Genomic DNA, 20,579 nt, shown 5'->3' on the forward strand with positions numbered 1-20,579 from the left:
ACGTTCGCTGTGACACAGCATCTTTTCGCGCGCCGCCTCTCTGTCTCAGGGTCCGCGCCCACGGAGTCCTCCGCGCCCTCCTGACCACTGTTTATATTATACTTTCCCGTGGCGGAGAATATAATAACATGGGCCGCGTGCTCCCGCCTCGCCAAATATCCTTGCACTTTCGCGAGACGTGGATCGTCGTCGCGTTTGGGCGACGATGATCCCAGAACGGATCACCCGAGCGAACACACACAGCACGTGCTAGTGGAGGATATCCTTGCTGGGTTGAGCACTTCCGCCGACATCGATTGCTCCACAGCGGGCAGGACATCGCGATGCCGCGGAAGCCATTGCACCTCATCATTCTCAGACTGGCGTCCGATAGTGGCTCATGATAGCAGGCAGTATCGTGGGCCTGACGCAAAGCCATCGAACAAGTTCCTCACGGTCTCGCTGCGAAGCAACAATGGTCGTGCTCGATCGTGTCTCACGGAGTCGCCATCCAACACGCATACTCGACGTACCATCCGGTTACCCGCAGCATCTCACCACGGCGACCGGACGCGGCTCATGCCACGAATGACCCGTCCTATCCTGAGAGCCTACCGGTCTCACATCCAAGGCCGTGTGCAATGGCATAAACCTGATTAGCAGTATGGTCGAGGCCACGAAGGGCAGTCGCTGTTGTCTTCAGGTCGATGGCTTAACGGCGTCTCGGACCCTGGGCCCTTCGAAGCAAAGCTGACATTTCCTGGTATGGGGTAGACCGCGCTCTGCAGGCATAGCGCATGACTTTGAGATGACATAATTCATCAGCGTGGTGCTCAAGCACAAACACACATTCTTGCTGATTGCTAGCTAACTCCTGGTCGAGAGCTTTACAGGCCATACCACTGAAGATCGAAGATATCGCGTGTTCGTGGACAGAAGCAGAAGACCGGACCAGCCCTCGTGAGGCGCAAGCCATATCCTGCGAAAAATGTCTCGGATTTCTAGGAATACTGGCCCGGCCCTGTCGGACATTCTGCGACCCAGTAGTAGACAAAAATACTTGAATCCATCCAGGTTCTCATGGCGCAGGTTACTGCCTCATGCTTGACAATCTACCATACATTGTTGGAAAGTAGCTGCTTTGTACTGTAGCGCACGTCGTCAGAGACCAATATGATCTCGTGGCTCCATGGGCTGCCCATGATCAGCATGGGCATTGTCAATTTCGATGACGGGGATCCTCGGGATGTGCGTCTTTGGAGCCGCACATTGCCCATTACTTGCTTTCGACATTGGATGAAATCTATTCCGACCATGGCTTAGAAGCTTCTCTAGCTATGCATAGCGCTGGGTTTCGTCATCTGTTAAGGTCATTTTCTGGACGTGGCTTGAACTCAAAATAGCATCCACGACTTGAAGGCTACTCTTCACATGGACTTTGATTCGAGGTCTGCGGCCTATCTGGCGGAGTCCGGGTCACGGTTGAAGACACATGCAAACATACTTTACGAGTGCTCAGAGTGCACGCTGCAATGAACAGTTGCATCGCCGCCAGGACACGACTCGGTTGTTGCCAAGCGATCGTCAGATTTTTGACTGACCTCATTGCGCAGAGTTGACGGCGCTACGCAGGTTTATGGCGTTCGAATAGAGCTCTACAGCGTCTGCACTTTCCTCATCGAGCATTCTTGAACACAGATCCTTTGCCTACCGGCAGTAGCTCGCGACGGATCTTTACGTGGCGCACTTTCTTCGACCTGTGACCCATCTCCACGCTTGAAAATGTCTGTTTCAACGGTGCCTGTCCACTGTCTGGACCTGTTTAAAGGTCTTCGCAAACGCCACTCATGATTTGGAAGTCGGCACTTTTTTAAGCATGGAGGTCCTTCTGTCTGACCTTGGCAAGAAATACCCAAGGAACCCAGCACTTATCGGAAGTGACGATGACAATGATATCATCTCATTCGATGCCCTAAGTCAACAGGTCGAGCAGTTGCGAGAGAATTTTGTCCAATGTGGAGTGTCTCACGGCTCTGTCGTAGCACTCACACTCCAGAATTCGACTCACCTAGCTCTGATATTCCTGGCGCTACTCGCTTGTGATGCTACCATTGCTCCCCTTAACCCGAAGTTCAAGGCGAGCGAATATGAGTACTACCTTGAAGATGCCGACGCGCAATTCATCGTGGCGCCGTCGGCCGCCTGGTCGTCGGAGAGTGCTTTGGCATCAGCTACAGACGGCCTACAATGTGCGAGGTTAGAGTGCTTTCACGAGGAGAAGTCATTGCGCGTCAAACAAGTAGGCTCGGCAAAAGGAGCGCTGCCATCCTCAGACGCAATCGGCAACACAGCTCTGATATTGCACACGTCCGGAACCACAGGGAAACCGAAACGAGTACCGCTTACGCTGGCAAACTTACTCGCCTCCACGCACAACGTGATCGAGGCGTACAAGCTGGACGATACTGACCGGACAGTGCTTCTGATGCCCTTGTTCCACATCCATGGCATCGTCGCCGGATTGCTCGCACCGCTGCTCTGCGGCGCTGGCGTAGTCATTCCAGTCAAGGGTGTGTCGGATGACTTCTGGCAAACATTTGTGAATCACAATGCGACTTGGTGGACAGCAACTCCTACGCATCAAAATGTTATTCTCGGCCTACCCAAACCGACCTTCAAAACTCAGCTGCGTTTCATTCGGTCATGTTCGTCCGCTCTGTCCCCGCAAGACCTCCAGCGATTAGAAGAGGCATTTGGTGTTCCAGTCCTACAAGCATATGCTATGACCGAGAACGCACATCACATTGCCTCCCAAGTACTCGGCAGAGATCGAAAACCTGGCTCAGTCGGATATCCGTCACCCAACGTCGACGTCGTCGTTGTTGATGATGCTGGAAAAGTTCTGAGCAGTGACCAAACTGGTGAAATTGCGATCAAAGGTAAATCCACCACGTTAGGATATCTGGGAAATCCAGAAGCCAATGCCAAGGCCTTCACGAGCTCAGGCCACTTCAGAACTGGCGACCGAGGGTTCTTCGACAAAGATGGTTGTCTGTTTTTGACAGGCCGTTTGAAAGAGATGATTAACAAGGGAGGCGAAAGTTTGAGTCCGGTCGAGATAGATAACGTCTTGGTCTCGCATGAGAAAGTCGCCGAAGCTGTATCGTTTGCTGTCCCGGATGAAGTGTATGGAGAAGACATCGGGGCCGCGATCGTTCTTGCGAAGGGTCAAAAGCTGGCAGAGTCTGAACTGATCGCTTGGCTGAGGGAAAAAGTCTCGGAAACGAAGCTGCCGAAGACCCTCTGGTTCGTAGATGCCATTCCGAAAACGGCGACAGGTAAACTACAACGTCTCACTGTTGCCAAGAAGATGCTGGAGAAAAACCCTCAGACCTCTTCTTCCTCAAATGGCGGTTCCGGCGGCGCGGTCGAGGATCTGCGCAAGATGTGGAGTGATGTCCTTCGCATTTCTGCATCAGAGATCAAGGATTCTGACAGATTCTCTGTCTTATCTGGCGATTCGGGCCTCGCTGTGCGGCTAGCTGGCATGGCTAGGACCAGGAGTTACACACTAAGCTTGGCGAACATCTTTGCGCATGACGAGCTTGCCAAAATGGCCACCGAGATGCATCCAAGCAAGGCAACGGATGCTCTTGGAAACGGCGATTACACCGCAGTGGACAAGGATATCCGCGCTCTCTGTGCTCAGGCACTTCCGATCAAAGTTGAAGATGTCGAGGATGCATACCCAATGACTCCTTTCCAGTCTCACATGGCCGCTGAGAATCTCGAAAGTGGGACGTGGAATTACTCGTATGGCTTTCGCTGTGAGACCGCCGATCTTGAGAAAGTCAAGCAGGTGATGGATCTGATCCAGCACCGACATGGCATACTTCGAGCACATACGGTTCGTGTTGATGGACAATTCTACCAGGCCGTTACGCGTGGCGCTTCGGACTGCGTTGATGTTCCCTGTGTCAAGACATACCTGCGCAAGCTCAGAGGGCAACCAATACCACTAGGTGATCGTTCATGTCGCTTCATCAATTCAAATGAAGACGGCACTCCGCTCTTTGTCCTGACTCTCGGACACGTTATCATGGATGAGTGGACACGATCCTTGATTTTCAGAGAGCTCGAGACAGGGTTGAAAGACATTGATGAGTTGCGCAACAGTCCACTTCCCCCGCCATTCGGCGCATTTGCGCGATGGATTGATTCGGTCAAACCTTCTAATTTCCAGACCAAGTTAATAGGTCAGAGTCCAATGCCATATGATAAGGAAAGGATGAAACCATTGACAAAATCCGTCAAGCTCGATAGGGAGCTACCTTCAGACCGCCCGTGGTTTGTGGCTACGCATCTAGCTTGGGCTCTTGCAACGGCAGAACACGTCGACCAATCTAAAGTCACGATCAACACAGTTCAAAGTGGACGCCTGGCACCTATGAAAGGCATCGAATCGATACTTGGACCGACTCTCACTCATTTTCGTCGAGATATTGACATCAGTAGTGACCTGACACTCCAAAAATCACTGGATCAGATTGCAGACAGCCTGCTTGCACCCGAGAACGCAAGCTTCGCCGGCACGAATCTCTACGAGGAACGACACAAAGTATGGATGTTAAATTGTGCTCTCTCAGCACCTCTAGCAACTGTCAACAAGATTGGACAGCCGGATGCGCAGCTGGAGCTGGATCAAAATTTGTCTGATCGACTGCCGCCTGGCTTTGCCTTGAATAGCAGAGCTTTCAGAAATGGAGCTGATGGCATTGAGCTTCGAATATCCTACGACAATGGCTATGTTAATGAGAAGACTGCAGAAGCGACGATTGATCGCTTCGCAAAGTTCCTGAGTCAGGTGTGCCGTGCAGATGGGGAACGGAAGCTTGGGGACATTGTGAAGGATGTGAAGTCAACGTAGAGCATGCACATACCTTGGGCGGGATGTCCTGCTGTGAATAGTTCACGCATTAGCTGGGTAGAACGATGTAGATGGATAGATTGAGTTCTTCGTATCACACCATGCGTAGCAAGGCTTTTGAGTTGTGTTCATCCGCGTGCTTCTGGGATCTGAAACATCCTTCACACAACATCCTTCACACAACATCACATGGCAACGCATTGACCAGATTTAGCTCTTGAACAAGATTGCGCAAGTTCGTAACGCAATCTGATCACAAGGGTCTCCTTGGGTTACACGAGAGAAGACAAAAACAAGTCTGAAGCCAGACGGAGCCGAGTGGCTGATGTCTTAGATCCCGTACCGTCTACAAAACGTGACAACGAAGTTTTGACCCAAAGGTCTACAAAAAAACGTTGAACCTTCTCCGCGAACCTGTCTTTCGAACGATGGTTCGGTCTATAAACCCGGCTCAAGTCAAGCACACCCGCAGAATCCTACTGAACGGCTGCTCGGTATACACTCCGAACCAGAGGAATTTGCGCAAGCCACAATACCCGTTCCGAATCATCTAACCTGTACAACAGCCATCACAGCCAAGTTTCTACATACCTGTACCCTTCTTTTAAACGTCCACCAAGCATGGACTATCAACCGCTCCGAAACCTGCTGCCACGCCACCTTCTTCGCTCTGATCGCCTTTTGTGCGGAGCAAGTACCCAGCCTCGAAGTTTTCGAGGATTTCCCTTTTGCCGTCTGCTGCGTCGGCTCTCCAGATACAGGCTCCGTAGATGCCGAGTTCGCAGATCACCCCGCCAGTTTGGAATTCGCCGTTGCGGAAAATGGTGTTGGATTGGGCGGGTGGCTCGATCATTTCCATGAGAATGTAAGCAGGCCAGTGGGATTCTGGGAGGTCTTTCAGGAATGGTGGGATTGCTTTGCGGTAGATGTTGTTTCCGCCGCCTTCGCGTTGGGGTTTGAGGACGTAGCGGGTTGCGCTCGAGGGGTCTTGGGCGAGTTTGCGGGCTTCGAGGCCGGCTGAGGATTTGTCGAGAGGGTAGATTGGAGCGAAGGTTTTGAGGACTTCGGCGGCTTGGGCCTGATCTGGGAGGAACTTTGCAAGGTGAGGAGAGTGTGGAGTTGCAAGGACTTGTTGGACTTTCTTTGTGCCAGCGAGCTGTGTCAGTACTGTTGGGCATTTGATTGCAGCGCTGCGCTCAATGTGAAGGCGCGCAGACCAATGCGCGTCAGAAGTGTACTCATCTGGTGAGTATCCGGCCCGGAAGTACACTACTGTAACCTCGTATTGCTTCTTAGGACTTTGAGGTGGAGTGTAGATGAGCTTGCGATTGTCATCCAACTTCGTATCATCATGAACCCGTCCGAAAGGTAGACGGAACGTACGGACACCATGATTTTCGTTCAAGGCGTACTCAAGATGTCGTTGGTCGAAGACATTGCGCTCCGGATCCTGCACCAAGAAGATCACACATGCAGGGAGTCCAGTCGTGGACTTGCCGTACGCCTTGTGGGCTTCAGCCATGCCCCTCGCCAATGAAGGCACGGAGGTGCTCTCAGGCAGACTGGATTCATTGACGAGACTCGAGAGTTCCTCAGGATATGCGTCGATGGACTGCAGGTGACGATGAAGACCAGCGACTTGGCTCGACAGACCACCGAAAGAGGATGCGATCGTATTGAATTCCACTTGCTTTACTGTAGGTTGCGAAGCGTTGCCTTGATCAACGTGCACCATGTAATCCGAACGAAACAGACCAAGAGCTATTGGCTGAGGGTATATCAGCGATTATGGGTCTCAAAGAAGACGTGAGGAGACACACCTGCGCATATCCCTCTTTCTTGACAGCCTGGTGCACCTTCCAGAGTCCTGCCATGAAATCGTCGATTGCTGCCAGCCTATAATCACATGTCAGCTATTGGTCAAGTGAAGTGAACATATCATGCCCGCATGTGAGGCACACGCGAGATACGAAGCCGAAGCCAGTGCTTGTCATGTGCAGAAGGACTTGCATGTGACGACACGCTGAAACTGAGACGAAAGTACTCTGACTTACGGAAAGTACCTACTCTTCAACGATGCCAGTCAACCATCCCTCATCACTGGCGATGGCAGAGTAGAGCTCATTGTATGCTCTGGCTACTGACTTTGCCTGCTCGAAGCAGACCTTCGGGAACAGACTTGGGAACAGTGTTACCGGAGCTGTCGTCGCTAACGCTCCGGCGGGATCCTGCTCTGTCGGCACATATGTTGGTGCTACTCTGACTGCCAGACCATGAGCGATTGACCAGTCCTTGAGATTGGCCAACAGATACGACTTCTGCTCGTCGATGAGCTCTGGCGGATACTCTGGATACATGTTGGGTGGCATGCGAATGTTTGTTTTCTTACAAATGAGGTGCTGTTCGTTGGAGATGGACTCATCGCATTGAGTGGGTCTCTTGTTCGCCGATGTCGCCAAGGCGAGCGACCTCACCTTCCCACTTCACGCTACAAGGCGCGTCAAACGCTACACACGCAGGCCGACGCGACCGAGACGGGTCTCACACGACCGTTGCCAAAGGCTTTGCACCTCGCGTCCAGCCGTTCAAGACAGCTTAAGACGCCGCCCGCACGTCTCTGGATTCTGCATACGAACGCGCAGCGCCGAGCGAAACCGTCCTGTCCACCACTCTCCACCGCAGCCGAAACAGCGAGTCTAGTCAATACAAGCGCTTTCAAGACAAGGTCTGATGCAAGTACTCTGCTCATAATATGTCAGAGGACCTAGCAAGAGCTGTGACTTCACCGCTTTTCCGGCGGGAAGAGCCTCCAGATTTACGGCGGCAGTGACGGAACGTAGGACGTCGCGAAAGAAAGCGGCAGAAGGCTCCTTCGCGTGGATTGCTCTGCGGGACCACTGAAGGCAAGTTTTGAGCAGGCGGATATCCACGCTCTCCAGAAGCGTCGTGTCACCTCGCCCGCCGCTGCTCTCACGCCGTACGCTCCTGCACGCTGTGTCCCAGAAATGCTCTGGTGGCGTTGCGAGTGACTTGCAGCGAGCAGTGAACTAAGATTTTTGATTCAAAAGACGCGTGTAGCACGCGTTCTATTGGCCTGTCACCCACGGTACCCTCTGTCAACCTGACCTTGCAAGTCACTGGGTGAAGGCAGGGGGTCAGACAGCAGCCTTTCGTGCAAGACAGTGTGCGTTCGCAAATTCGCACCTACCTTGATTGAGGCACATAAAAGGGTGAGCGACGCCAATTCTCACGACCCAGAGCATTCCTTGGCGCACGCTGCACTTGACATCCAGTCACTTCGATCTCAAGCTGGCGAATTCACACGGCACAATCAGCAACACGTGATCCGGCGAGGTGCCGAGCGCGTTCTGCCGTTATCTTTGACTAAACTTCAGGGCGCGACCTGACTGTCAACATCAACCTTCGTGCAAGGCGCCACACGCGACGCCATCAGCACAACATCATGGATCCGGATCCGTGGAAGTGGACGTCCACTGCGGTGGCAGACTTCTTCCGCAACCACGCAACAACACTCATCACCGACATGCCCAATGCGCGACTACCAGACCTGGACTCGTTTGCTCAGAAGCTCGAAGAGAATGACGTCTGCGGAGCGGTACTGTTCGATGGAGTCGATTTGGGCTTTCTTCGTGAGGACTGTGGCATCCGGTCCCTTGGCCAACGCAGTGCAATAGTACACTGCATCCGCAAGCTCAAAACATGGTCAAGATCATATCCTAAAGGAGACGAAGCGCCTGTTCCACAAACGCCTGTGTCTGTGGCTGCCACGCCGGTAGCAATTCCTGGCATTGAGCAAGAGCCAGCATCTCCGGTCCCCATTTTCGACAGCGCGAACGCCAAACGCGCCGGCGAAAATAGCGAAGAAGCTGGTAGTGCTCGCAAGAAACGAAGACTCGAGCTCCCTCAGCCCTCGATTGCCTTAACGGCGCCAAGAGACTCAGCACTGCATAACCCTGCAGCCTTCCTCGGCAACGAGAAGCTCCCGGTGGACAATATATTCTTCGGCAGCACGCAGATGGGACAAGAAATAAGCTACGGAGATACACCAAATGCTATGATGGTCAATCCCCCTACACGGGAAGCATCGCCCCACGCATTGTCAACGAGCGCAATTCTCTCAGAAGACGACGACCTGCCGATAGCCGAACAATGCTTTCAATTCCAAGCTCCTACAAAACCTCCCGGACTATCAGCGTATGTCAACAAGCAGATCCGGCATTTTCTCAATCTTGACATTGCCGAATCGCAAATCGGTTCTGTCAAGAAGACTATACGCCACGGGCGGGACGCGATTGCCATTGATCCATACCCAGAGCGAATGCTCACAGGCACTACGTCCCGGTCAGCTCTGGTTGTCCAGATGGCCGAACATGGGAGGTATGTTGCGAAGCGGGAGAATGCTGCCTTTGTCGATTCGGGCATCGAGTACAACGAGATCTCGGTTCAGGGATTGCCAGAGGCCTCGAACTCTGGTGAATGGGACTTCCTCGTAGCAAAGCACAAGTCAACAGCTGATGAGAAGGTACTGCCGGCCTACATGGACTCTGATTCAGAGGGCTCACTTCGCTCACTCCAAGATGAGATGGAGGAGGAGGAGGAGGTAGAAGAGGACGAGCTTCAGCAGACCAAGCCTGTCGGGTCCCGACTAGACGCGATGATCGACAAAGCCTTGCGCGATATTGCGGATGCCTGGAAGGATAAAATTCTACCTCGAATGGAAGAGAAGAAAGCGTGGACTGTCTGGAAGCGAACGCGTCAAAGTCGGACTATTCGAGACAACTTGATCAATGGCTCCCTCGACTTAATTCACAACCTTGAGCAGAGAGTCCAGAAGTTCAAGACTGAAATGCATCATGGCGAATGGCGAGATGAGAAAGAGGTCGCTGAGCAATGCAAGATCATGGAGGCTACTGTCGAGGACATCGAAGAGCAGCGCTGGAAGATTGATGTCTGGCAGAGGAAGAAGGAACCTCATCACATCGCTAGACGAGGAGCTCGCCTCGATTCTGGCCACACTTTTGCAGGTACCAGCACACAGCGCCAAATTCCCAACGTTCATGCAAACGACCGCTTCAGTGTGGAGCGCGACGACACCATTTACGACGCCGTCAACGATGACGACGACGACTTCCATTCTGCGCACGGCGATTTGGACACCACTGAGCCTATTATCGAGGGCCAGGAGGAAGACCAAGATGCGTCAGACGAATACTCTGTGCATGACGACATGGACTTCATCAACGATGCAGAATCACCGGATGGAGAGGCTGGTGACTTGCTGGCCGATTCACATCAAACGCCGAACTGCGACCAGGACGTTGTGCCTGCACACCCGAGCTCGGAGCATTCAGACTTTGGTCAAGACTTGTCTTCGCCAAGCATCAAGCCGGAAAAGCGTCAGACTCAACGCAATGACGCTCAGACTATGGACAACGACAGAGGCACTGAGTCAGACTACCTGACCAGTCCCAGTGGAATGTTCAAGAAGCCTGCGAGGAAGCATATGAACACCCCGATCAAGTCACAGAAGAAGAACACTGAGCCAATTGAGATATCTTCAGATTCCACTCCTGTGAAAGCAAAGCCTCCTAAGAAGAAGAGAAAGAAGATAGCATACAGCGCTACTCCCGAAAATGACAGTGCACAGGAGGTGGCATCGTGGAATCTGGACGACCTCGTGAGCGCAAGCGACAGAAAGCGTATCATGATCAGACTCCTCTACGAAATGGGCCCCGAGAAACGAGCAGCGATACAACGCAAGATCAAAGCTCTGCGCAAGTCTCCCTTCATCGACAAGTTGCGAGATGTGCTTGCAGTACTTTCCCGAGACTACTCGGGCAGCAATCAAGACATCGATGTGGTAGTTGCAGGCAAACTTTTCCTGGCATATACATATTGCAAGCCGGAATGTCTTTTAGATGACAGCTTTGCAGACATCCCCTGGTCTTCTGTCTCGACCGATCGCCTGGCACTCACCACATTCTGCGGCCTGCTAGAATTGTTTCTGGAGAAGTCAAATCTTTGGAGGGCGCCTGCGAAGCCCACTTCCGGACGACAGGGCGAGGTTATTGACCTCGTCGGCTCATCCGAAGAGGACGACACACAACTTGCTGGAACCCCGAAGAAGAGGAAGGCCAAGAAGGTCAAGCTCGACATCAATGCTGAGCAGTCGCAGGCTGCAGCCTATTTACGCCAGCAACGCTTCAAGGAAATGAAGAGTGCTGGGTCCAACTCTCAGGAGCTTCAAGCTATGATACAGTCCGACCCCAGCAGATCTACGGTGGCGATAAACCCTCTCGCTTCTAAGGAGAACGGGGAGGAGTTCATCTTTATCGACAAGAGAATTGCTCGTGAGCTGAAAGAGCACCAAATCAACGGGATACAATTCATGTGGCGAGAGCTTACGGCTGGTGGTGATGAAGGCGGTCAGGGATGCATCCTGGCCCACACTATGGGTCTTGGGAAGACCGTTCAGACCATCGCTACTCTCGTTGCGATCAACGAAGCGGCGCAGTCGAATAATCCTGCCGTATATGAGCAGATCCCCGAGCACCTTCGCCCTGCTGACATCCAGGAACGACAACTTCGCATGCTGATCCTGGTCCCAGCTGCACTGGTGCAAAACTGGCGTAGAGAGGTGTCTCAATGGGCACCGCACGTGCTCAAGAACACTTTCGCACTCGAGTCGGGCAAGAAGCGCCATCATCTTCTCGCAGAGCTCGGAGATTGGTACAAGGTCGGTGGGATGCTATTCATTACGTATACCCTTTTCCAGAAGTACGCCAACTGGAAAGACCCCATTACTGAGGCCCATATCCGCGAGATTGGTCCGCAGCTCGACAAGTACTTGATCGAAGGGCCCGAATTAGTTGTCGCTGATGAGGTTCATACCCTGAAGAATGCCAAAGCCAAAGTCACACAGGCTGCAGCGCGCATTTGCACCGAGAGCAGGATTGGACTCACTGGTACACCAATGAGCAACAACGTGGATGAGATCTACTCACTGGTCTCCTTTGCTGCGCCCAACTACCTTGGCGAGAAGATGTGGTTCAATCAGCAATATTCTAATCCAATCGCGCAAGGCAATCGCAAAGACAGCGAGCCGTACGAGGTCCGGAAAATGCTGAAGAAGCTTGCGGTGCTTCGCAACCAGATCGAACCCAAGGTGAACCGTGCCGATATCTATGTTCTGCGTGGCTCGCTGAAGCCGAAGACGGAATTTGTCATCATGATGCCGCTTTCCAACATACAGCGAGTGGTCTACAACAAGTATCTTCAAGCATTGCGGAAGGATACAAACAATCTCGACGGTGTGATTCCTCAAACGAGGATCTTTGCCTGGCTTGCAGCCCTTACACTGCTCATGAACCACCCACTTGCATTCAAGCGCAAGCTCCTGGACCCGCCCAAGGCGAAATCGAAGACCAAGAAAAGCAAGCGGGAGTCCACGCCGCCTGCTAGCGACAGCGGCTCTGTAGCACCGTCAGCCGAGAACGACGCAGGTGCTGAGGATTACGGCAGCATAGATGATGCTGTACAGTCACTCTCCTTCTCAGATAAGGTCAAGAAGGACATGGTTGCAGACATCGATGATGAAGCCCGTCCTGAGTACTCCAAGAAGATGGCAATGTTGCTCATCATACTGCGGCTTGCGGAGAAGTGTGGAGACAAGGTCCTCGTCTTTTCAGGAAGTATTCCGACCCTTGACATAGTCGAGGAGGTCATCAAGCAACGTGGCATATCTTGCGGCCGAATCGATGGCAGCGTGCCGATACCCAAACGTCAGCCTGCCATCGATAAGTTTCATGCTGGTACGACCAAAGTCATGTTGATGTCAACCAGAGCTGGGGTCGGACTGAATATCCAAGGCGCCAACCGTGTTGTCATCCTTGACTTCGGGTTCAATCCGTCTCATGAAGAGCAGGCGGTCGGTCGTGCGTATCGTATCGGACAGACCAAGCCAGTGTTCGTGTACCGTTTGGTCATCGGCGGCACATTTGAGGACAATATCTACGACAAGCAGATGTTCAAGACCTCTTTGACGCAACGCGTCGTGGACAAGAAGAACCCTCGTCGTATCGCGCTCGGCAGCGCTGGCGAGTGGCTGTACGAGCCACGAGACATGCCACAGGAGGACGTACGACAGTGGCTCGACAAAGATGAAGCTGTTCTGCATAAGGTGCTTAAGAAACAGCTTGCAGATGATGACAAATATGAGGGACCACAGATCAAGAAACTCACAACGATCGAGACCTTGCAGGAAGATGCAGCCGATGCACCTTTGGACGAGACGGAGCAACGTGAAGTGGAGGAGGAATTGGCTATGCGACGCAACCAGCGCATCATGGAGAAGCAAACAGCCAATGCTGGAGCTGGAGCTACTGGCTTGAGCGCGAGCCAGATCAACATGCCTCCGCCTGGCGTTCCGAGATCGACGGCGCCCGGTACCCGACCTGCTAAGAGCACGGCCCAGCGACGACCGTCTGCGGTGGTTAAGTTCCCTGTGCGTATGCCACATGGTCTACCGAACGTGGCTCGTCCGTCCGGTCCGTCTTCTACCATGCCGAATGCGTCTGCTGGCCGGGGCGGTTCACACCAGAACCAAGGCATTAATGGTGCACGCCCTACCTCCAGCAACCCGCAGTCGAACATGCATGGAATGCCTTGAGTTGGATGAGCATGACATAAGAGAGGATGAGACGCCGGAGATAGGAGGAAGGCGGAGAGACAGATGGACATCGCTCTAATGAGTGGAAGGGCGTTGTGATGCACGAGGAGTGGAGCAAAAGGAAAACAAAGCATGCATTGGCGTTTCACAGACTTTCTGTGGGTCTGATTTAGCGCGCAGAGATACCCCTGAGCAGCTATGCTCTCTTGCTATGACTGTACAATGAGACAATGATCCTTGACACCCGTCTCCTGATACTCATGCTTCGCTCTGATGATATAATATTGCTTTTTCGTTTCTCTCGTGACCCCTCGACGCATTCGCCGCTCGCTTTGCTGCATTGACTGCCTCTGTGCACTTGTCATCAGCGGAAGCACTCAAATCAAAATTCTCAAGTACTCGCGCCTTTGCTTCCAGTTCATATCGCCCATCACTGCTCCTGAGAAAAAATCCAATCAAGTGGCCGCTTGATGTTCTCGATTTGCGTCAGAGCCGTATCGATTCCAGCATGGACTCCCGTCCACGAATCTCCGTCGCGAAGCCAATAGTTGAGGGCAGTGAAGACGACGACATGGAAGATACAGAAGCTGAGCCTAGGCGTGCGTTCCCTGAGTCTCGGATGGCGTGTTGGCTCTCTGCGAATTTGCAGGCAAAAAATCCAGTAGTACAACATTGGGGTGCTCAACTTCCGCATTATTCCCAGAGCGATACGATCCATTTTGATGTGAGATTCGCTTGATTCGTTGTTTCTCTGATGGATGGTGGTGGATAGCTGGTTGTGCTTTTGGATGCTTGGTTGCTTTGTGGTGGGTGGAAGTTCAGAGATAAGGTATCAAAACCAGTTGCCTGTGAGGGCGTCGACAACGCCTAACAACGTGCTGTGCCGCACATGCCAGCTGAATTGCTCCTCCGCAAGAAGAGTGGCCATCACGGCTGAGATGACAGCAATGACGATCCACAGAGCCGCGACTGGTTCCACCGGATTGCAGGAAAATCCCCGGTGCTCGAAGTCGATCATGATGGAAATCGCGTTGCTTGCCGAGAAGGCAACGGAAAGGTCGAAGATGCAGTAGAAGATGGGGAGCGAGAGTTTGAGAGTGAGGTGGAGAAAGAGCGTCCAGACCAGGTTGGCAATCGCGATATCGAGTTTGAGTAGCGCGAGGAAAGCGTCCATCGTGGTTGCTGAAGGTGAGTTGTCGAATGTGAGTTCTTGGAAGTGAAGCGAAGCGAGAGGTGCCCGCTCTATTTCGCTGGTGACTTGTGTACTCTTCTGGTATTTATGAAGATCTAGTCTCACTCGTGCGTTGCTGTGTCTGGAAGTGAAAGGGTGACTTCTTGATGTTGGAAATTCAAACGTCCTTAAGTCCGGATTCCAGAGTTATGTCTCAGCTGTCTCACCGTGAAATTCGAGGCCACGAGCACCATCGCTATTTTCGAGCTCTTCAGATCGAGGATCTGAGGGCAGCAGACTATCGCGCAACAAGCAAATGCAGCTCCAGGTCCATTCGCTTCGAGTTGAGGCCACCTCAGCATGCCGACAAAGCTCGAGAAGACCCAGACGAGAACAACTCGACATGCCTGAGCGATGCGCAGCAGTCAAGGCTGCGACATTCGACTCACGTATCCCGTCCTCGTTTGCCACTGGACGCCACTCTCCGATGACTCCGCAGAGTCTCTTGACGTATTCACCAATGCCACAAGCGCCTCGTACAAATAACTCAGGAGCGCCAGTCATTTCCCTCAACCTCTTCAACAAGCAGCCCAGATCGTACGTCGAGCACCAATGATGGCACCCAACAATCACAACCAGATCCAAGGTCTCTCCGCCCGTCTCCGCCGTCTGAACACAGAAGACCGTCATGCAGGAACCACAGGCGAAGGCCACTTCGACCTTGTCGACTGCCATCGCGTTCGCTCTGGAGTGATCACACCACCATACCGAGAAGGAGGAACCATCTCAGATCATATCGATTCATGCAATCCAGTCAGCAGTCCTTGGTGTTGTCCCCGTTGGGCAGGTGAAAAGGCACAGGAAAGTTGGTTCGACGCGCACCACGAAGGCTATGACGCGGATGATGAAGCAGGATTCTGAACAGTCTATTGACATATTGTGACGGCCGTTATCATACGCAAAAATATGTAGTACGCAGACAAGCAATCGCATTGAGCAAGCAAAGCATATCGCATAAAATCAATTTGTCAGAAGGAGATGAGGAAATACTAACGCAATCATTATCGAGCCCTTGCATTTTGCGCAAAGTCATTCTTCATGGGCTGTGCTCTCCCAAGCGAGGTGCACCACCCTTCCAGTCATCACGCTCGAAATACCTAAAGACGAGCTCGTAACCTTCCAGATCGTGCACGACGCGATCGATGCGCTTGTAGCCCTTGATGCGGTCCATTCGCTTGTCATTCTTTGCGTTACCATTCTCGCTGCCGTCCTTTGCCTCAAAGAGCGTGACGCTGAAGCGGCCAGGCTTGAAGATGCCCACAACCTGCTGCACCACATCGACCGTGGAGCGTCCGGTTTGACGAGTCGGCACGTTGGTCTCGAAACTGGCATAGGAGCACTGTGGCTCAGGTGTGACGTGCACAGTCCAGTAGTGAGTGTTCTCAGCATCGCCGGGAATTGGCACAACTCCATTCGCTGAGTAGCCACATGGCGTGAAGAGGTAGGAGTCGATACGGGCGTCCGGATACTTGGATGCTGGGTACACATCTGCAAGTCCGCAAGCTTCGGTCACAACTGTTCCTAAGGTGTGGCCTTCGGTGCTGAGCTCTTCACCAAAGGTGAGCGGCTCATCATCAGACTCCGAGCTGAGCTCTGCGTGCTCCTTGGCAGTCTGAGCAAAGACATCAAAGCTAGCATCGTCGCTACCAGTAACCAAAGTGTTCCCCGAGATACTAGGATCGGAGTTGTTGTGCTCCTGGATCACGCCGAGATGAGCGATTGCGTCCTTGCGGGCCAGGTGGGAGCAGCGAGCATTGTCTTGCGCAATCAAGCTGGCGTCCTCGAGATAGAACTTGCGAGCATTTTGCACCTCCAGATCGGTCATGAGGATTTCCAAAGTTTCATCGCCCGTTTCATTCTCCGGCATGCGCCTTCCCTTCTCTGGCAAAACCATTTGCTGGGTCGGAGTCTGATGAATCTCCTCTTCGGGAGTGGAAGGAGGAGTCAATTCAGTGCCTGGTCCGGTAATATAAAGGTACCAATGCTCGCCGTTCATCTTGCCAATCATGTATGCACTACCGCCCAAGAACATCCTGTCCAAGTACCGCACCTCGTCGCGCCAGCTGCGGTGTGGCCCTTTCTGTTGATCGGGGAACAAGAAGTTCTTGCGACTGTAGAAGACACGATGTGGCTTAGCCGCCGCACTGGTGCCTTCTGGCAGGCTGGCCTTGACGTGCGGGAAGCCCGCTTCTAGAGCTGCGATTTCCAGAATGCGTGGCAGCCCACGCAACAGAGTAGTCGTGCCGCAAGTCTTTAGCACGAGCTTGTGTGGGAAGATGAACATGCTCGACTCCGAGAGCAAGTACGCATCGACATTGCCAGACTCGATGACTGACAGAACCTTGCAGTTGACTAGGTCAAGCATTTCCTTCCAGGTGTCCTGAGATACGGCCTTCAGCCCATTTGGCACTGCCGAAGGCGGCAGCGCCTTGTCCGACTCCGTGAACCATACTTCTAGGAGCTTCTCTGGTCCTTCAAATGCATTGCTGGAGTCAAGATCGAGAGCAGTAATGTCTCGATTGATCGTCCAATGCGGAGTTCCACTCAATGAGGAAGGAGAATTGGTATAGTTGGGTGGGATCGTAGTGTTCACCATTTCCAATGCTTGCTCTTTCGGCTGGTTTCTTGATCACGCACTTGTGCACTTGTGCCTCTTGACCTGGCGCAGGCGGCTGTGTGTCCGCTGATCCTCTGAACTGTGATAGCTCTGTCTGCTGCCTCAGCGACTGTCTCAAGATCGCCTGAGGAGAGAAGGCCCACACCCTTCTTTTCGAGTTGGAGGCTGGCTTACGCCAGCAGCAAGCGGTTGTGAATGTGGTAGACGACCTTGGTCGTGTTATGGAGGTCTTCCGCAGGAAAGGATATGGGAGCTCTTGCGGCGGGGAATGGTGCCGACTATGCGCGGGTCGAGGTGAACAGGTCTCCGATACCCGGCGGAAGTATCGGGTCGATAGGCTGTGGGAAGGTGGTGCTTTGGTAGGTCGAGGTCGTCGAGATGGTGTTATCTAGGCCTGTGACACATGGGGTGGTCAGCGTCGCACTCAATTCACCACAGCGGCAAACTTTGGTTTTCCTACTTCTGAGGCTTGGACAGTGCTCGTAGAAGATCTTCTGGACGCATGGAACGTGGGAGTATTGCTGGAGAGGCTCTGGTTTACAGACTCTTCATTGAGAGTCTGATATCAAGCACGCGACGTGCTTTTTTTGGGCGCAGAGTGCAATCGTCGCAAGGTGGGTCGCACTGGTCTCGTGCGTTGTTGCCGCTTTTGTAGGGTTTCAGAGGGACTTTGCAAATTACAGGTCCGAATCTGAGGTGTTTTCGAGGTCAGTTTGTCGTGGTGGACAACATGGACGAGGGCGAAATTTTTAAAGTGACGTGGCTGCAGATGGCGGGCCAATTCTCGATATGCAGCCCAACGCCAAGTGCATGTATCCGAGCGTCTCAGACCAACAGGTCAATGCCTGCATGCGTGATTTAAACATCAGACGACGTTGCACGAATGCCTGTTCCTACTCAGTCCCGAATGCTGCTCGTTTGGTTGAGTGCCTTATACCCAAGCTCACGAAGCGTTTGCCACCTACTGCTCAAATCTGTCTTGGACTGAAGAACATCTGCGTATCAAAGACCGAATGCCTTCATCTATGGGGCTATCGCCACCCTTGCATAGCATATGCCTCTCAGGATAATCACGCAGACCATTGAGCAGCTCATGGAGAAACAACCAAAATGTTCTTGATGTGTACTTTGTCGATTACATTTGTACATACGAAGAACAGATGCCTGCTCTGTTCAACTCTCAATGTCCTCTACCAGGAGGATTTCCAGTATTAGATGATGATGGTACAGTTGGTGGTGGGCCCATGCTACCAGGCGCAGAAGACGCAAACCCACCATACAGCATTGGTCCCAAGAGCACAGCCAGCTCTTGAATATCGGCCACCATTTCCGCCGGTCGCTCCCAGGCAGGGAATCGCACGCTACCAGAGCGGCTGCGAAAGAGGAGTACCCGATGATATGATTCTGCCCATCGTGCGCTGGAATGCGGTTGCTCATGACTCCCAAAGTGCGAGATTGCCAAAGGGACCTGGGTATAAGAGCGCCAGAGTTTGGGCACCACTGGTGCAGAGCTCATGAGCCACCTGAGGGCTACCTCTGGGCCGGGTAACCAGTACAGCATACACCAATCAATCAGTGCCGTAGGTGTCCATGCATTTTGTAAGCCTGGGATATTGATGAATGGTGAGGTGGAGGCGTCGGAGGACGTGGGTTGGATGGCATCCATGGTATACGCTAGCAACCCCGTGGGCGAGTCACACAACGCGTATGCGACGGTCTGTGGACGGTCTGGTATGATCGAAGGTGATCCAGGTGTCAGTGGAGGTGTGATGCCATGAGGCGATTGGGAAGGCGAAGCTGGCATCGACGTGGGCTGGTGCGAATAGCCGTAGCTCGTTCTAAATGAAGATGTGTCAGCCTTCGTGTACGGAACTCGTGGGCAGACAACTGACCTGGGATCCGGTAGATCAGGGTTCGAAGTATGAACCGCGATGCAGCTCTCGCTGTGCACCAGTGCCAGCAAACGACAGATATTGAACCCCCTAATTGCGCGTCAGTTCACATGGGCCTGATGAGGAGGATGCACAGGCTGGCAGACCTTGTGCATATCTGAGACGTACCATCCGCTCCCAGTCGCGATATATGTTGAATAGCCCAGCGATTTCATCAAGGCATCGAACAGCTCTGCGGTAGACGAGACATTGTTTCCTTCTTCAGCAACCACATCGCTAAATCCGAAGCCTGGGATGCTTGGTGCGATAACGTGGAAAGAAGGTGTGTTCTCGTTTCCCCGGGGTGGTGTTTTGACGGGGTCTGTGAGGCTATCAATCATATGGTATATGCCAATGAAGCTTTCAGGCAGCCCGCCGTGTACAAAGATGAGGGGTATAGCGTTCGGAGACGTTGAACGCTTGTGTACGTAGTGCAGCCGAGTGCCCTGCACGACCATACGATACTGTGGAAGCGTATCATTGTAATGTGCCTATCACAAGTTAGCTGAGAATGATTTGAGAATGATCCATAAATGTTACTTCCTGAGCTCTCCAGTTATACCTTTCCACCCAGTGATCCACAAGTGGCTCCAAATCAGATTTGGCGACACCGAAACTCCATCTCGTAGGCTGACGACTGCGTTGCTCCCGCGGCAACCGTGTGAGTTCCAGCTTTCGTCGGGTCAAGTCGAGGTACTTCTGGGAGACATGCATCCGATAGGGCAGCACGACGTTTGTGACAGTCGATGGTGACCTTCCGCTTGACGATGCATTCGACGCCATTCGATCTGTGACAGCTAAGCATCACATGAATTGATGCAGCCCCAGGCGTGCGTTGCGGTCGAACAGGAGTGTCGTCCTCGTATTCTGCTCGTGTCTTTGGTAGAAGTCGGCATCAAGTGTTGACGCGCATTGCTGGAATTTTCTCAAATGTATTTCCTCACGAAGAGGGTCGGCGAAGTTGCACTACTGTTAGCAAGGATCCACCACAAAGGCTGCAACCGGACAGCTAACTGCATTATGGGCATTGGTGCTGCCTCATGTTGTATGAACGTAAGGCATGAACCCTTGAGCGTCTTCCATGACATGCAGTCGAGTAGGGTCAAGGGACCGAGATGAATTGGGAATCCTCCGCGATGGCAAGACTCAATGAATACTATCGGAGCGCCCGACCATGCAGGTTTCCGTGCACTATGGGATGGACT

The 20,579-nt window shown here is 52.8% G+C and overlaps 6 protein-coding genes across 6 annotated transcripts; 2 read left to right on the forward strand and 4 right to left on the reverse strand.

Moving 5' to 3' along the window:
- Positions 1–1,855: 1,855 nt before the first annotated feature.
- On the forward strand, positions 1,856–4,906 carry RHO25_011071 (uncharacterized protein; the record flags this gene model as incomplete). The annotated part of the gene is made up of 1 exon (XM_023602053.2): positions 1,856–4,906. One exon carries the CDS (start codon positions 1,856–1,858, stop codon positions 4,904–4,906), a length of 3,051 nt encoding a protein of 1,016 aa, XP_023450601.1.
- A 604-nt stretch (positions 4,907–5,510) lies between these two features.
- RHO25_011072 (uncharacterized protein) lies at positions 5,511–7,275 on the reverse strand (the record flags this gene model as incomplete). The annotated part of the gene is made up of 3 exons (XM_023602052.2): positions 5,511–6,674; positions 6,727–6,802; positions 6,974–7,275. 3 exons carry the CDS (start codon positions 7,273–7,275, stop codon positions 5,511–5,513), a joined length of 1,542 nt encoding a protein of 513 aa, XP_023451508.1.
- Positions 7,276–8,369: 1,094 nt separating this feature from the next.
- Positions 8,370–13,595, forward strand: RHO25_011073 (uncharacterized protein; the record flags this gene model as incomplete). Its single annotated transcript, XM_023602051.2, has 1 exon — positions 8,370–13,595. One exon carries the CDS (start codon positions 8,370–8,372, stop codon positions 13,593–13,595), a length of 5,226 nt encoding a protein of 1,741 aa, XP_023450608.1.
- Positions 13,596–14,427: 832 nt separating this feature from the next.
- RHO25_011074 (uncharacterized protein) lies at positions 14,428–14,769 on the reverse strand (the record flags this gene model as incomplete). The annotated part of the gene is made up of 1 exon (XM_065603359.1): positions 14,428–14,769. One exon carries the CDS (start codon positions 14,767–14,769, stop codon positions 14,428–14,430), a length of 342 nt encoding a protein of 113 aa, XP_065459431.1.
- Positions 14,770–15,862: 1,093 nt separating this feature from the next.
- On the reverse strand, positions 15,863–17,422 carry RHO25_011075 (uncharacterized protein; the record flags this gene model as incomplete). The annotated part of the gene is made up of 1 exon (XM_023602050.2): positions 15,863–17,422. The coding sequence occupies one exon, from the start codon at positions 17,420–17,422 to the stop codon at positions 15,863–15,865; it is 1,560 nt and encodes a 519-aa protein (XP_023450881.1).
- A 1,201-nt stretch (positions 17,423–18,623) lies between these two features.
- Positions 18,624–20,088, reverse strand: RHO25_011076 (uncharacterized protein; the record flags this gene model as incomplete). Its single annotated transcript, XM_023602049.2, has 4 exons — positions 18,624–19,281; positions 19,336–19,425; positions 19,504–19,865; positions 19,915–20,088. The coding sequence occupies 4 exons, from the start codon at positions 20,086–20,088 to the stop codon at positions 18,624–18,626; spliced, it is 1,284 nt and encodes a 427-aa protein (XP_023450607.2).
- Positions 20,089–20,579: the final 491 nt, after the last annotated feature.

The sequence above is a fragment of the Cercospora beticola genome, chromosome 7, assembly GCF_033473495.1.
Source record: "Cercospora beticola chromosome 7, complete sequence".
Taxonomy (NCBI): domain Eukaryota; kingdom Fungi; phylum Ascomycota; class Dothideomycetes; order Mycosphaerellales; family Mycosphaerellaceae; genus Cercospora; species Cercospora beticola.